This window comes from Xylocopa sonorina, chromosome 12 (assembly GCF_050948175.1).
Source record: "Xylocopa sonorina isolate GNS202 chromosome 12, iyXylSono1_principal, whole genome shotgun sequence".
Lineage (NCBI taxonomy): Eukaryota > Metazoa > Arthropoda > Insecta > Hymenoptera > Apidae > Xylocopa > Xylocopa sonorina.
Window position 1 is genome coordinate 9,766,114 of NC_135204.1, and position 15,411 is coordinate 9,781,524.

Consider the following 15,411-nt stretch of genomic DNA (forward strand, 5'->3'; position numbering starts at 1 on the left):
TTTCTTGTTTTCGCTCCGTTCTAAAAATACGTGTTCAGGTATCTGGGTGGGAATTTCAACAGAACGAAGGAGTGTTATCGCATATTTTTAGGGGTGTGTACGCGCGGCTTGAAATGTAGGATAAAATTACTTGGTCGATTTATTCTTCCGCGCAGCTTCACTTCAATCACACGCGTCGGCTTACTAGAGTTACGCGACGATCGAACCATCTCATCCAACGGAATTTATTCTCCTCTCGCGCCGATTTAAGTTCGATCTTATTTCTCGTTCCTATCCGGCGATATGTGCAATTTTGCATAGAGATCAGCCGCGATAACAGTGGATGGAAAGTCCGCGGTTTGCCGGAGGGCAACGAATCCAGGATGTCTCCGTCGGATTTACGAACTGAAATGAAATTTCTATGCAACCGTACGCAGAAAATAGGTTAAAAGGAACGTTTGAAATTCACGGAACTAGTTTCCTCTTTCAAGGATAGAAAACAAACTTTCAGTCCAACGTATGAGTGTTCAGGTCTTCTCACTGGGGGGTGGATCTGCAAAAGGGTGGAGTATCGTAAATTCTCGACTTAAAATGCAACCAGATCGCGGCTTTCTGAATAATTAAAAGCACGAGGAGCTTTTCTTGGAAGCGGTCGCGCTTCAAGGTAGTTTTATGTTCAGGTCAACAACTCGTTGCGCCAGGCGTCTTGGTTCGCCAGATACGCGCGGATGTATTAACAATTTCTGTCCGCGAGCAGCTTCTCTGAGACTCGATTTTCCAAGCATGTTCCTAGGTCGTGAGTTCGCCGAGTGGCCCCAAAAACGGGGTTGCCTTCACTCATCCGATTCGTTGATTACACAGATGCCAGACAACGCAAACCGTCACGCGTCGCTTGTCAAAGTATACGCCGGCTCGTCCACGAAGATCAGCGAACGTGACCACGATGTTGAGTCAACGGATCAACGTTGTAGTTAACAAAACGTGAATAAATCGCAACGGAAGATAACATCGGTATACTGTTCGTCAACATCGACTTTAAACAAGCAATATTTCTTAAAACAGTAGAAGGAGATTTCAATCGTTCGTTAAAAGTTAAATACGATATTCTTGCTACAGTAGTAAAGGAGATCGATAGAATTCTTCAGCGTTCCATTAAAAGATAATTAACAAACGAACGATCCTTCGAGTCGTAACTGTTCGATGAAAGCAATCGTCCTTTAATTTATCAAGAATTAAGAAAGGTAGAGAAGTTTCTGAGTTGTCCCGAAGAAAAGAAGTCTGCTCCCGTTTGCCTCATTTACGATACCGTTACGAAAGATCAAGACTATCTAAAGTTTCGCTGGGTGCTCGCGTGGAAAGTTGGAAAGACCTGTTTCATCGAGAACCGAGGCAACAGTGGAAGAATCGAACCGTCGAATGATACCGGCGGTGTCAACGAGCTTTCATCGGACCGAGGGGGAGAAGGAGAGGTCGACGCGAACGACGGAAGACGATTTGAACTGCCGTCACGAGGAAATCAACCACCTGGACTACGGCGTCCCGATGCAATCGTCGCGTCGAACCGGCTGCTTCTAGAATCCATTGTGCCCGCAATATCAGCTGCATTCAGCGGTCTCGACGCCTCTCTGCGAACTGTTTTTCGATGACGGGGGACGGCTCTACCAACGTCTCCACGAGCATTTCGAGGCAGAGTACACGGGACCGCCATTAGGCAAATGGTATCATCATCCGTGAGACGTATTTCGTGCGTCCTCGAGTGGAAAAATCGACTCTAGCGTCCGGTGTGCGGCACTCAGTGCAACGTCCCCCCGGAACGTGACTCCTACTGAAATCAACTTGCAATCCGGTCTACGTGGTGGGAGTATCAACAGAGCTGACCGTAACTACCGCGGAAAAGTGGCTCGTACGAGCTTAGAGCATGACCTTTCCTCGCGACGAAAATTCCGCTCGAAGGTAGTGAAACCACGGTCCACGGTGAAACGACGTCCCCTCTGAAATTTTCCCGGGGCCTATTAACGGAGATTGGGGAAAGTTTTACGAGTAGAACAGGTTGCCCACGTAGCACGAATCAAAGTTCCCGAAGACAATAAGAAATCGGATCTCGGAGACACGGCTAGCAATCCTGAGAAGGTTCAATTGAATCCCGACCGTGGATCATTTCGGCTATCGTACCAACCGATCCAATTACATGGCAATAACTTAACGGAACCACCATCTATACGGTGAACCGGAACAACGAACACCATAAGAGACTTCCGAGACGCCATCAGTCAGACGGCTCTCGCAACAACTGACGTTAATGATCTCCCAGGCGTGCAGCGGCATCGAGAGAAACGAGCTTCCGAACTTACGTAACCCCGTGTCGTACCTCGTTGAAGAAGTCGAGGCACTCCAGCCCGCTCCAGCGAGACTCTACTACCACCCAACTTCTTCCTCGCGTACCCTGTCACTCGTCAATCATCAACATAAACTGGAGGATAAAGGACGCCCTCGATTACATCGGCCAGCTAGGCCACAGCGCGGAAACATCGAAGGAAAGTAACCCGGAAGAGGCCAAGAGGGAGAGCAAGCAGAAAAGTGGTCTGCGTGGCCTGGTGCGTAGGTTGAGCACCAGCAGCGGAATCGGACGCTACGCGATTGGTTCGTTCGGTCAGGGTGGGGCAACCAGGCCCAGCGGTGGCGGGCCGGTGGACCGGTTCACCGGTGCTGAGGGCACGGAGACCGTGAACGGGACAGGTAGCGGCACGGTGTCCGCATCGGCCGCCACTGTCGGTCGTGGTGCCCTCAGCCGGCGGTCGAGTCGCGAGCTAAGCCCTTTGAGGTCGTCGGAGGGCCAGGATGCGCCCACCTACGGGGGCGGGGGTGGTGGCGGTGCCGGGTGCGCATCCGGTGCTGGCGCAACCGGTCCAGGACAGGATTGGCGAAGGCTAGTGGGCAGCATCAGGCGTAAGGTGCGCCGGAAGACCGGCCAGGGCAGTGCCAGCGTCTCCGAGGCAGCGTTGCACGAGACCAACCGCAATCAAGATGACTTTCTCAAAGCCACCATGAGAATCTTCCTGGTGGTATCGCCACCGATGGGTCGCGTTCAGGTATCGTACCTTGCCTTCGTCTTGGCAGAGATGATACTGCACTGCGCTTTCACGAGATACTCGCGTTCGAGCCCTGAACTTTTGGAAGAATTGGTTCGAAGACAGTTCTTCCAAAAGAACATGGCTCGAAGGCTGTATACTTGGACAGGCTATCAGAGGATATTTTGGCATATTTTTGGCACATCGTGGAGTTGGTTGTTCACGGCACGCGAGATAAAATCGAATGTTATAATTCCGATGGATGTATTAATTCGACGCGCTGGTGGCTATTAGTAGATCAAGTGTTACCAGCTGGCACACGCGTTCCCGCTTGGTGCAAGGCGTGAGGGGTGGTGAAAGTGGTCTAAGGATTCTCGAAACTTTGCCTGTAGTCTACCAACGACGACCTAGTTCCGCGCGAGCCGCACGGAAATCTGCCACTTCCATCTGATCAGAGGGCGAGATAATTGCCCCGGGAAATCGTGATCGAAATGGGACTGTTTTTCGATCGAAGCCGCGATTCGAACAGCTGTAAACTCGCCGCCAATCTTGCTGCTAGCTGAAATCCATTATCAGAACCATAATTAAGTTCCACCCACAGCCTTGTACTGGCCACGAGTACAGAGATCGAGTGGCGTGGGTGTAAGTAGTAGAATGTGTCCCATTAGCACCGAGGAGGTTGAAAAAGGGTTGGCCGTAAAAACGTGGACAGCTGGTTAGCCGAGGTGGAAGAATAATCGTTTGGTTGTCGCTGGCTGGAATTGCCTCTCGTATAAATCCGTCTGGAAAGTTGGCGCCATAAGGCCAACAACACGGTTGCTTACGGCATTAACCTGTCGCAACGATAAGCCGTCCCTTAGGACCAGGAAATTCACAATTCAAGCTCCGCGTTAGGAATAATAAAAAAGGACAAGTTCTCGTTTCTTTGTAAGAAGTTTCCTTGTTGTTCCGAGTTGGCAGCGCACAATTTCATGCATCACGACAGCGCTGCGAATTAATTTTACACGCCTGCAATTGGGTTACGCAAAGTTAGAAAACGTTCGGGGCCAATTCTGAACTTTGCAACAATTCCTCAAGGCCCTTGCGACAATTATACGCCTTTCGCGGCAATTATGAGAACTGCGGCATCGTTATACGATGTCCCAAAGCGGTTTTCATATTAGCCGGACTTCATGCAAGGTAAACTTATTCGTCGTTTAAAAAGCCTATTTCCACCGCGAGCTATCTGCTGTTCCTCATCGCAATCACGGTCCCACAAAACAATTTCAGAGAGCCCGAGCCGCGAAGTCCTTCGATCGTTATCTAAACGATTTACGAGGTTCCAGTTCAGGATAGTGATTATCCTCCGTGGGCAATTAAAACGTTACCGAGGTGTTTCGTTCAAAGGTGCGCGCGCGAGCTAAGTAAACGCGGTTTGTATTCAAGGCGACGCGGATGAATAGTTGACGACGGACGACCTGAAAACCGATTATCCATTAGTCGAATCGATCGAGCTGTCAGCCAGGACACTAGCGGCAGAACATCGTCTCCGACAAAGAACATCGTCGTTATCCGTGCTTATATTATTTTCACCCCTTTGAACGATCAGCTTTCGTCGAGGGAATTCGTGAGAACGAACAGAAGTTTCGCGAGTTATATTTGTCATCTCTGAAAACATCGCCTATCCATCATTCCAAGGATATAATTAATGATCGCTAATCGTCTCGACTCTATAATTCATGCGCAAAAATGATCATACGAATGTTACGGAAAATTACACGTCTCCATTGCGCCATCCTCCCTCTGGGATTTTATATTCCCTTCTTCCGTTCTTTTTTTTTTTTTTTTTTCAATTCAATTTCCATCGAAGCGGCGCTACGAGTGTCAGAGCAGGGTGGCGTTGCAAATTGATTTTTCAGCTGCCATTAGCAGCGGGTCACCCGGTTTCGGGGGTTGCGCGGAAATTTACGACGCTGCCGTACGGACAAATATTTAAACAGGCCACCTCGTATATATTTAATTAGCCGATACAATGGCGGTGCCGCGGCGTGACTCAATTCCCATGATTCATCTTTGTATCCACGTGTTATCGATTCCTCGTGAAAAATACATTAACCAGGTGACGTGCCCCATGATCCGCCGAGATAGATGTATCGATAATCGTTTATCTACCGATTCCCTGCAAGTAACGGAAGTTCGGGGTGTAAATAAAATTTTTAACTAAGATTTATCGCGTTTCATGCAGGCAGAAGCGGATGGTTTCTTCGAGTGCATTAGAGACACGCCGATCTATAAATCACTGTCAACCGTTATCGAGTTCTTAGCATACACCGGTGCATTTTTTATGGGCAATTGCTGAAATGCTCGGTCTCTATTCAATTCTTCTATCTCTTTTAAATAACCTATCAAACGTAACGATGAACGAAGTCCCACTGGGAAAGAATGCGAGTCCCGTTTAACACAAATTATCCTCCTTTATCGCGGCAGTAGATCGTCCGACGTAACGTCGACCCGTTCCACTTGGAGTCATCTTCGAGGGCTATGTCGCGCCTCGAAATTACTATCGGCTGGCATTGACGTTTCACTGCCAATGATGGAAACCTTCTGAAACGCTGAAACGTTGCGTCAGCCGTAAAATTCTCCGACGAATATCTGCGTATCGTGCTGTCCTCGATAAAGCAACCCCCTCCGGCGCACGGTTGAAAGAATTATTACGGTCAACTCGCGCGCTCAACGCCGTTAATACGCGAATGAAGCTCTAAATTACATAACCAGTGGAGCCTGTCTTTGTGACAGTTAGAGAATTTATGAGGCCCTCCCAGCGATCATAGCAGCCGTTTTATGCGTCGCGGAAGAACGTTCAACCCTCCCGGCGCTTTATAGCGTAGCTTATAGCCAACTGTGGCGGATTCACGCTGAACTTGGCTAATTCCCATTATCATTGACTCCTCAGGTTTCCGTGAGTACCTAGAATCGATCACGAGTGCACTCTCGTTGCACTCAGGATCGCTACGCCTTCCATATCGAATCTTATCAATGTGCCGCATTTCGTTCCAATTTATAACCTTTGCATTGGCCTATCTGCGGACGGCTATCATCGTTCATAAAGATTAAGAGCAGCTATCTTCGAGGAAACGCTTTCCAACCCAAATGGCTTTTATTTATAGAAGTCGACAAATGGCGTTTACCAAGTTAAATTTGCCGCAGCGGTATTGCCGGATTGATTAATGAGGTTTGCCTTGTTCCCATCGCGTACTTGCTCGTACATTTTTAAACAATGAAACGCTCCGGTTTATCGAGCGGAAACACGTTCCCTACGGTAGCCCTACGATAGGACTTCTGAAAATTCGCGCGAGGACGCCTATACAATGCGGGGCAGGAAGCGTGGGTGATGTCGTGACACCGTTGAGGTGAGTAATTTTCGGTTGGATGCATCTGGGAAACACGATACCACGTAGCGAGCTATAGCTGGGTAGGCTGAGCGTATATCTATATTAACGGGGAACTGGTCTGTGGCGCAGATATCAAACTGAACTAATTTCATCTTAAACAAAATTCATTCCGCCCAAGAGCATTTTCTCTCGACGATTAATGCGGTGAATTTTGTCAACCGGAATCCATTGACATCGACCACTTCCTGAACCCTCGCGAAATTATCTGCGCCCGAAGAGCAAACACATTTCGACCCTATCGGACCCATCAATCATACCAACCCTTTCAATGGCGTCTGGAATGGACGTCTTCCAAGATTTATTTTATGGATAATATACGTTTTTTTATAGTATCAATATTGTTACGTTTACTAATTATTGCAGTGATTATGAACTTCCATTTGTTTGACAATTCCCATCAATCATTTATCGCTTTAAGAGTAGCCGGGAGCACGTAAGCTCTGTGTTGGAGTACGCTTACAAGCTTGGGATCGGTTGTACATGTTACAAGAGAGTTTGAAAGCGTTCAGCGGCATTGTGAACAACTTTAGCCAGATGAAACTCACTTAACACTCTAATGCAGCGTTAAGAAACTTTTCTCCCGTTATTGTCCGTTAAGCTACGTTTATCGTGTACATTTTCGTGAATCATCGAACGCCGTGACAAACACAAAAATGATTTAGTTTAGCTTAGCAGCGGCTTGACATCTACTACTCGCTACTCGCCGCGCGGAGAAGTGCACAAAGCTGTGGATAGTCGGCTAGATGAACGGTGACCGCAGAGAACAGATTGAAATTCCGACAGGGTCGCCCTTATGCATCATTCATTCCGGTTTGCGATCGCGCAGCGCGGAATAGGCGTCGGTATTTATCCACGAAATCGATCCGAGGGGGTGGATGACGTGGGCTGTGGACCCACTGGAAAGGATCGAAAGGGTTTCAATGGCGACCTCAAGGGAAACGAGGTTCGCTCATTTCAGTTATGAAGTCCCTGGAGGAACGATGCCGTGGATAATCTTTGGCTCGACTCCAACCGTCTTGAGTAGCAAAGAAAGCTCTGCCAAGAGGTACACTCCTCCACGGCACTTTTTATGTCCCCAAGTAGAAAAGTCCAATGTTATTCAAATAAAGCTCCGATTATTCTTAATTTAATTTTGTGCCTCCGCTCGGATCTAGGGAGCTTCGAATACATTTCATCCAAGCTGTCAGATATATCTGTACAGAGTAGCGATGCAGCCGGGGTTGAGAACGAATGTATCGCCTTGAAAATGTGACTCTGATGCTGTCAAGTATATCTTCTTCTTCGAACTCCGGAAAGTTTAAAGTGGCATTCCATTTCTATCTTTGTTGAAATTTCCTAAAATGTTAGCGATACGTCGTTTCCAGGAACGCGTCAAAGCAATAGAGCTGAAGAGCTTCGCGTTCAGCGTGAGAAACAAGACGCATCGACGATCCAATTTCCAATGATCATGCATATTGCGCTACGTTTGCGATGGCATATCGTGTGATTTAGGACGGCCGCTATCATCGCGTACAGTGCTTTAATGCGATTTCACGCCGGCTGCGCGATACTCCATTGCTTCCTCTCTTCTCCCTTCGCGAATGAATTCGAATCGTGGCGGTCGGCATTAATTAACTCGCCGTGAAATAATTTGCTATTGTCTACCGCTATCAAATCGAAACGGCGCGGCCTGTTTCGGTTCCGAGAAAGCGATTCACCTCCGCCATGGCAGGTGTAATTGCCCCGCAGCCTCGTGGACCGACTGTTCTCCGGAAGGCAGTGGCGGAAACCCCTCTGCGTTTCGTCGATTAATTAGACTGTAATCTTTCCGATCGATCTTAACGAGATTTACGACTTTTTCGAATTTATTTCTGCTCCCGTTTGCCAGATTATTCCATCGATTAATTACGTTGAAATCTTTGCAATCTATCTTAATGGAATTCGCGACTTCGTTCAACTTTTTCTCTTTTGCTTTTGGTTGCGTTTCGGTTATTACATTTTATAAAGATCTGCGCGATAGAGATAGCGGTAAAGCGCAATTAATTAACTAGATTCACTTGCGATAATTGGCTGGAATTACAGATGTTAATTAAACGATAAGCACTCTCGGAAATGACGCGTTAATTAACGTTCTTCGTGAAGTTCTTGTCGCGGGTAAACGAGACGTTAACGCGTCGTAATAATTTAAGTTGTTCTTCAATCTTCTCGAGTTAATAATTCAGTTTCTCATTTCGGCTTATGAGTGAATTCCTCGAACGTCGAAAGATTGCAATATCGCATACAGGAAAGCCAGCAATTCTACGGCTGCTTAAACTGATCGCCTTTGATTTACCCTTGAGTAAAGACCCGCCTCAATCTCGTGACCATCGATAATTCTGTGGAACAATCGTTTCCAGCCCGGACTCGCGGCACGGAAAAAGCAATCAGCGCAGGCGAGCAGCCTATCCTTGCAATTTAAACAAAGTTCGAGCACCAAAGTTGGCATAACTTTCGACGCGCCGTGTCCTCTGTTTCAGCCTTTTTCGCAGGCTGTTCGACGAAAGTTTGCACTACCCTCGATGCCGATTGGCACTTCTGTTAATGTTCGTTTTAATGCCATTGTAGTATTCGAAGTGCACAGCGGGGTTTCACTTTGAAATTTTCCCAATGAGCCATTTCAATGCGAGAAATCGTCAGCGATCGAGATCCAATAATTTCGAATATCCCATCGAGGGCAACTTTGTTCTTCTCCACGCGGTATTAGCAGTTGAACGCTTTTGAATGTTTAAACTGTCCCCCAAGGTATTTAAGAACAAAGAGAACTTTCATAGTCAAAGTAGAAAAGTTACCACCAACGTTCTTCTTAGCGGAAACTTTAATCAGAATTTTAAATTACGAGTTTCCTATATTTTCGATGATTCTCCCTCGCAACTTTCCCTCGCATTTCTATTCTCTCGCGACTGGGAACTTCGACTTAAAAAAAATGTCTTCCAACGGTTGTTGCAACAGTATTTAATCATAGGTAATTCCACTCGTCGAAGTTCTTCCGATACGAGGAAAATCTGACCCGTCTACCCTCTCCAGCCAGCGATCCATCGCTCTCCAGGGAAACATTTAGCGACGAAAGTTTCGCATCCTCCTGCAAAGTCAATAATTCTCGTACGACGCGTAGGGCTCGCCGCTTACAAGCTGTTACAAGGTGTTCCCGGATCGTGGCCAAGTGTCGTTAATCAAAAGCGTCAGCTACTTCGTTATTCGCCGGAACGCGAGCCCAAAAGGTGTCGATGAATGCTTACGAACCCGACCATCGATCGCGTCACGTGTGCAACCGTGGAAAAATATCGCCCAGTCACATATAATTAATCATCGGCCGGATAAAGTTTGCGTTCTGCTTCGTGCAACACTCTGTTCGATTTATTAGGACGTACCGATGGCAGAAAGGGGTAGGGCGGCGAGAATAAACTCGGTCAAGGGTGGCCTTATTGCCCATACCGTAGGAGAGGACGAGCACAGGTCGGAGGGAGAGGCCTCTGTGAAGGAAAACATCGATATGAGTCGCTTTTGCGAAACAACCGAGCCGTTCGAGGGGAGATCTCGAGTAAGTCTTTCTCGAGGAACTGAGCAGGTATCTGGAAAAACCTCGAACGTTCGACGATGCCACTCATTTCCGGAAGTTCCGCGAGTTTCGACGACGGGAACAGTCAGGAGTGCTCGATCGCGAAATCGCTTAGGACAGAATTATGCGGTTCCCTTTATTTGAACCGCGCGCTTGATTCAGCAGAACTGATAACAAAGCGAATGGTACTCCTATTTGCCGTTTAATTGTATTATCGACGAATTGTTCGATTGGATCGATTGAAGTTAATCTAATCTTGTTATTTCCGTGTCAACCGACGGAGCATTTGTCAGTTCCAGCTGTCGAGGCGATATTCAAATTCCCGCACACTTAGAGTTCGTGCGAGCTGAAAAATTGCCACGGTGAATCAGAATTTTAAATCCTTACGTTAATGTGGTCCGAAACGTTTGAAATGCAGAACACTCGGTTTACATAATCTCAGGGTATCGTTTATCAAAGAGGTCTCCAGTGAATCTTCATTTCAAGTATCGTCATAAAAACAGCCATAGCTGAAGAGGAATTTGTCGACACTCTTCGACTGAGATTCCATCGCAAACGAGGTGCTCCGCGAAAGGCTCGAAACGTCCGAGTTATGCAACGATGTTCGTTATCGTCCACGTCGATCCGTTGTGAGAGGATGCCATGTATAATGGAGGACCTTTGGGCAAATAATTAAACGATATTCAGAGCCGAACTCTTCCATCTCTCTGAACAGCCGGTTACCTTAACGGGAAGTTATCAGGCCGGGAAACTTGAGACGCTTTCGATGGGACGAGGGAGTCGTAAATTTCGAAACTTTCTCAGCAGGCAGTCCCTTCGCGGTTCGATACTTTTCCCCTTTGCCTCCTTGTTTCTTTTTTTTTTTTACAAGCAACTCAATTATTGAATCTTTAATGCGGGTTCGATGGGGAAGGGTTAACTTTTGTAAACCATCACGACTGATCCTGTTTTATGGGATAAATTTAATAACATTGTCAACAGCTTTCAAGTTAGTCGACTCTTCGCAACTTTCAAGTCGATAATTAAATAAAGAAGAAGAATAATTATTGTCTTCCCTATCTCAGAAAAAGTGGAACACGTTTGTCGCGCGTAAGATCGAGGAAATTCGTGAAGAATGTCCCCTCGTGCCGCTAGAACAGCTCAAGAACAAACAGCGTGCAGGGAGGCGAACCGCAAGAGGTAATATCTTTGGCTGTCCCCGATTCCTTCAATGGCGGCGATTCGTTGTCCCAGAAACAAACGAGGGTGAAATTTCGATTTTCTCGGAACATCCCATCAAGAGCGCGCGGCTGCCCAACCGAGCCACTATTTGCGTAGACGCAGTCAAGATTGATTCGTCATCCGAGATGCTTTCCAAGCCGTTCCAATCTTCGTGGCTTCGACTACCAAACGACGTCGACGGGAAAAGCCAAGGAGGATGGGGGCGTGGTTTCGTCCGCGTCGTCGTCCTCTTTTTTTCAAGCTTAGGATGTTTAACCAGATTACGGTATATTGACGTATCCTTCGGCACCAATCTTAGCCGGTTCGAACGCGCGGAAGATAAACGAGGGACCGTTTATGGAACGAAGGGAAACGATGAAAAATATTTTCTTCCACCCCCGCGGTTTCTACGGTCAATAAAGCGGCCTCAGCCCTGTATTAATAATCCCCCCGCATATCGCTCGTAATTATCGAGCTGTAACTTGGACCGAGTACAACGTCCCCGTTTTTCCATTTTCTTGGCTAATGGAATTACAGAATGATGTTGACGAGCTTTGGGTAGTCCATGTATCTTTCTCTATTGCGTCTGGTATGTTGAATGAAAAAGGAGTGCTCAGCGTCTTGCGTGGTCGGCAATACCCATTGTAACGGACTATATTGCTCGATAGTGTGAATAGAAGCCAGATTCCGCTGAGACTGGCAGATCGTCCCGCTTTAATTACCAAAATGCTGAGGTCACCGTTGCGTGTGACTTAAAACAGCCGGATGCCAGTAGCAAATGCCAGGAGATTGCAGAGTAATCGAATTCTCGGCTCGACGTGCCCACACCGGGTGTGCAATATCCCCTGCGTCATTCAGGGCAACAAGATTATTTTTTCATACCCCAATCGGGGACGTGGCCACGTCTCCGCGAGGCATGACAGTGAGACTGGGAGTTGCCGGCAACGTTTTCATTCGTAGGGCTGATAAGGCGTAACCGGAATCTCCCGGGACAGCTGCCGAGATGGAACGAATTCCAGAAATAGACGAAGAAAGTTGCGAAACCGTTGCATTTTCCGCGGAAGTTAATTAAAATTCTGACCACACCTCGCGCGAGTTCGGTAACTAGTGGAAACACCGAAACTCTGACTCGTCTCCGTTACTTCCCGTCGACCCGCGCGACACCAAAAGCCACCAGCATTGTGCCCTCCCCTGCCTTTGTCTGTGCGTACAGGGTGGTCTTCTTTTTTTGCGAGCGAACGAGTGATACAAGTCACGAAGAAGAAAATGCTAAGTGAAATACCACGTTGTTAGTGTCAGCCGTAGCCATTAAAACAGCAGGACGTTAATGGCCCAAGACCACACCCGGTCTCTGGACAATTTTGCTCAGTTCTTTTCCTCTCTTTTCTTTACATTTCTGCTCTACCGATAAGGATAAGTAATGTAGAGACAAAAACAGGAGAACGCTTTAGACGAGCGTTTTAACGACTCGAGGCTTCGAAGAAAGCGGTAAGAACGAAAAACGATTTGGCGAAAGTAGGGGAATAAAGTTTGACTGTCTCGAAATTATTGCTCGATCGCGTTAGAAGTGGACTCAAGAGTTTACCTGGCCACCCAATGAATATTTAAAAAACTAATGATTTGTTCTCGCCACGATCGTTGGACAACTACGACAGAAGCGATTATCGCGAATTTATGAACTCGTTCTACCGTTAGTCACAGAGGTTGGCTAGTTACCACGTCGCTCCGCCAGTAGTATAAATCAACGCTTGGCCACGTAGTAAGGAGAGACTGTCAAGCATTCAACCATCGCGAAACGGGGCAAAGGAGGCGAACTCTCACACGCGGAAGGCTTTAAGCTACGGGGTATTCGACGCTCCCGCAGACTTAACCGTAATTAAACGATGCGGTTCAGCTATGGATACACCGCAACCGGTTATCCACTGTCTTACACGTTCTCCGCGAATAATTTTGCATCGCGTGGCTAGCTACCACGCAATATCGACTGGAAACGGTGAAAACGCTCGAATTAACGAGGCAATTAAAAAGAGAAAAGAGGAAAAGTCTCACGATTGTTTCACGAGTAACGAAAAGAGACGTTTCGAGGAGAGACACACGCTTCGTTACCGTTCTCTCGGTCGTTAGCCGAGCGAATAGGGCGAATCGTAGAGCAAACTTTTCGCGAGCGAAACGACAGAAGCGTTAATGGTCCCCGGACGTGCAGGAGGGAATTTATTTCATTGCTGGCCATTAACTGGAGACCGGTTTCACTGGTCGTTGGTTCGCCAAATTCTTATCGCGGTAAACTTTCCACGATCGCCTGTTTATCGATTCCATTTCCGCTGAGCGACGCCTCTGCTAAACTACCCTGCGATATTGTGCTAATGTTATCGCACGTTGCGCCTCCGATCCTTTTAATATCCACGTTCCACGCTCGGGATTAAGAGTTCACTTATCGCGACGGTCTGACAACGCACGTGCTTATTCTACTTGCCTGACGCGCACGTGTCCAATCCCGTGTCCCTTCGCTGGGGTTTAGTTCTCTAATCCATATTAGCCACTGACAGCTCGGATGGTCCACGTGACGACACACCATCGCGACCCATATTAGACTGTGACAATTCGATAAAGTGCCCCGTGTCAGTTTCGTTGCGAATTTACGTGTAAACGTCTAGTTGTCGTAGAGCCATTTAGTAGGTCTCTAGGCTATTTTCTTTTTGCCTTTACTTAGCTTGAGCGTGCATGGCTGCTGGTCGCCAGTCTGTCTCTTGATAAGTTCTACACCAGTTCCTCGAGAGTCGTAAAGAAACGAGCATCTTGATTTCGAATTGCCAACACATTCTACATCGATTCTACATAACGTGACCTATGTCGTTTCACGATGATTTCTCCGTTTCGTTTCCGTGTTGCCGTGTAATAGCTTAGTAATCTACAGTGATCCGCGATGACTCAGTACGGTGATTCACGCTGACCTACGACAGCGTTAGTATCGCAACTCACGCTAGACAAGACTAGCCGCCTATGCGCTCTTCTATTACTTCTAGCATATCGTTCCACGCTATCGATCAAGTGCCTCTTCTTTTGTGTTCACGCTCTGAATGCGGAGATCGTTAACGGGGGTTACTAAAGCCGCGGATCGTTCGATTGTTAAACGACAGGTATTATCATGGCGGAAGGAGCGTCTTCGAGGACTGGTAAATGAGGTTACCGCTGCTATGCGGCTAAGGATAGCTTCCGCGTTGAACGAGCCTCTGTTTCCGTAATCGTACGTAATTAATGCTGGATGCGCGTGCAATAAATTATCCAGCGTGTCGCATGCTATGCCGTGCTGCATAATTCATCAGATCTTAATCTGGCTTTTGTGCGCTCGCGGAGAGGTGTCGTTGGAAAAAAAAAGGTGTCAGCTTAATACAATTGTAAATTTACTCGCCAGACTGTGTATAAACCCGTTTAAAAGTATTAGTGGAATCCCGACTAGCCGTGAACGTATCGTGCGGCGCGAATGAAATGTTCTGTTCGTAATTTGTTATGCTCGCAAGAAAATGAAATATATCCCGCTCGCTAAACATTGACATATCGGTTGTCGAAATTAATTTAATCGTGAAATGCCGTCGCAGATACGAAATTCCTCTCCGCGCATTTGTTTTCTTTCTCAAATTAGAGGCGACGTTGAATCGGCCGTATATAAATTTCATGATTACAAGAGAAAGAGAAAGGGAGAGAGGACGGATAGAGGAAGAACTAGAACGTGAGAGTTTCACTTAGTTTCCGTAATTTAATTAGCGTTGATGACCCCGATCAAAGTCGAAACAAGCCAGGTGTTGTTAGAAAACAATTCAATGGCCCCAAACAATAGTTTTCACTGACCAAAAGCATAGAAATATGATTCATCACGGCCCAACCGTTTATCCTGCAATCACCAATTAAGCACCTACTGCTCTCACTGTCATCTGGGAATCATTTCGTTGAAACAGCATCAGCGTAAAAAGACTAACTTCATCCTAAATTATTCTTCGAAATTGGACTTGACTACTTGGACTGAAAAGCATCGAATTCATACCTTTACAGGTCCATCGCGAATGAAATATAACCGGCTATCATTCTACGCGAACATCTCCAGTTACATTTTTCTGTAAAACACAAAACGGCCATGGTCCATGCGTGCAAAAATCGCGCATTC

General features: G+C 47.0%; 1 protein-coding gene across 4 annotated transcripts in view; it reads left to right on the forward strand.

Moving 5' to 3' along the window:
- LOC143429942 (pleckstrin homology domain-containing family G member 5) overlaps positions 1–15,411 on the forward strand; it is a 58,618-nt gene that overhangs the window by 23,101 nt on the left and 20,106 nt on the right. The window contains exon 1 of one of the 4 annotated variants that reach the window (XM_076905818.1): positions 2,307–3,068. The exons of the other annotated variants lie outside the window; for them this stretch is intronic. Within the exon in view, the coding sequence (XP_076761933.1) occupies positions 3,024–3,068 (45 nt within the window). The 5' untranslated portion in view covers positions 2,307–3,023. Of the gene's footprint in view, positions 1–2,306; positions 3,069–15,411 lie in introns of those variants that run through there. 4 annotated transcript variants of the gene reach the window in all.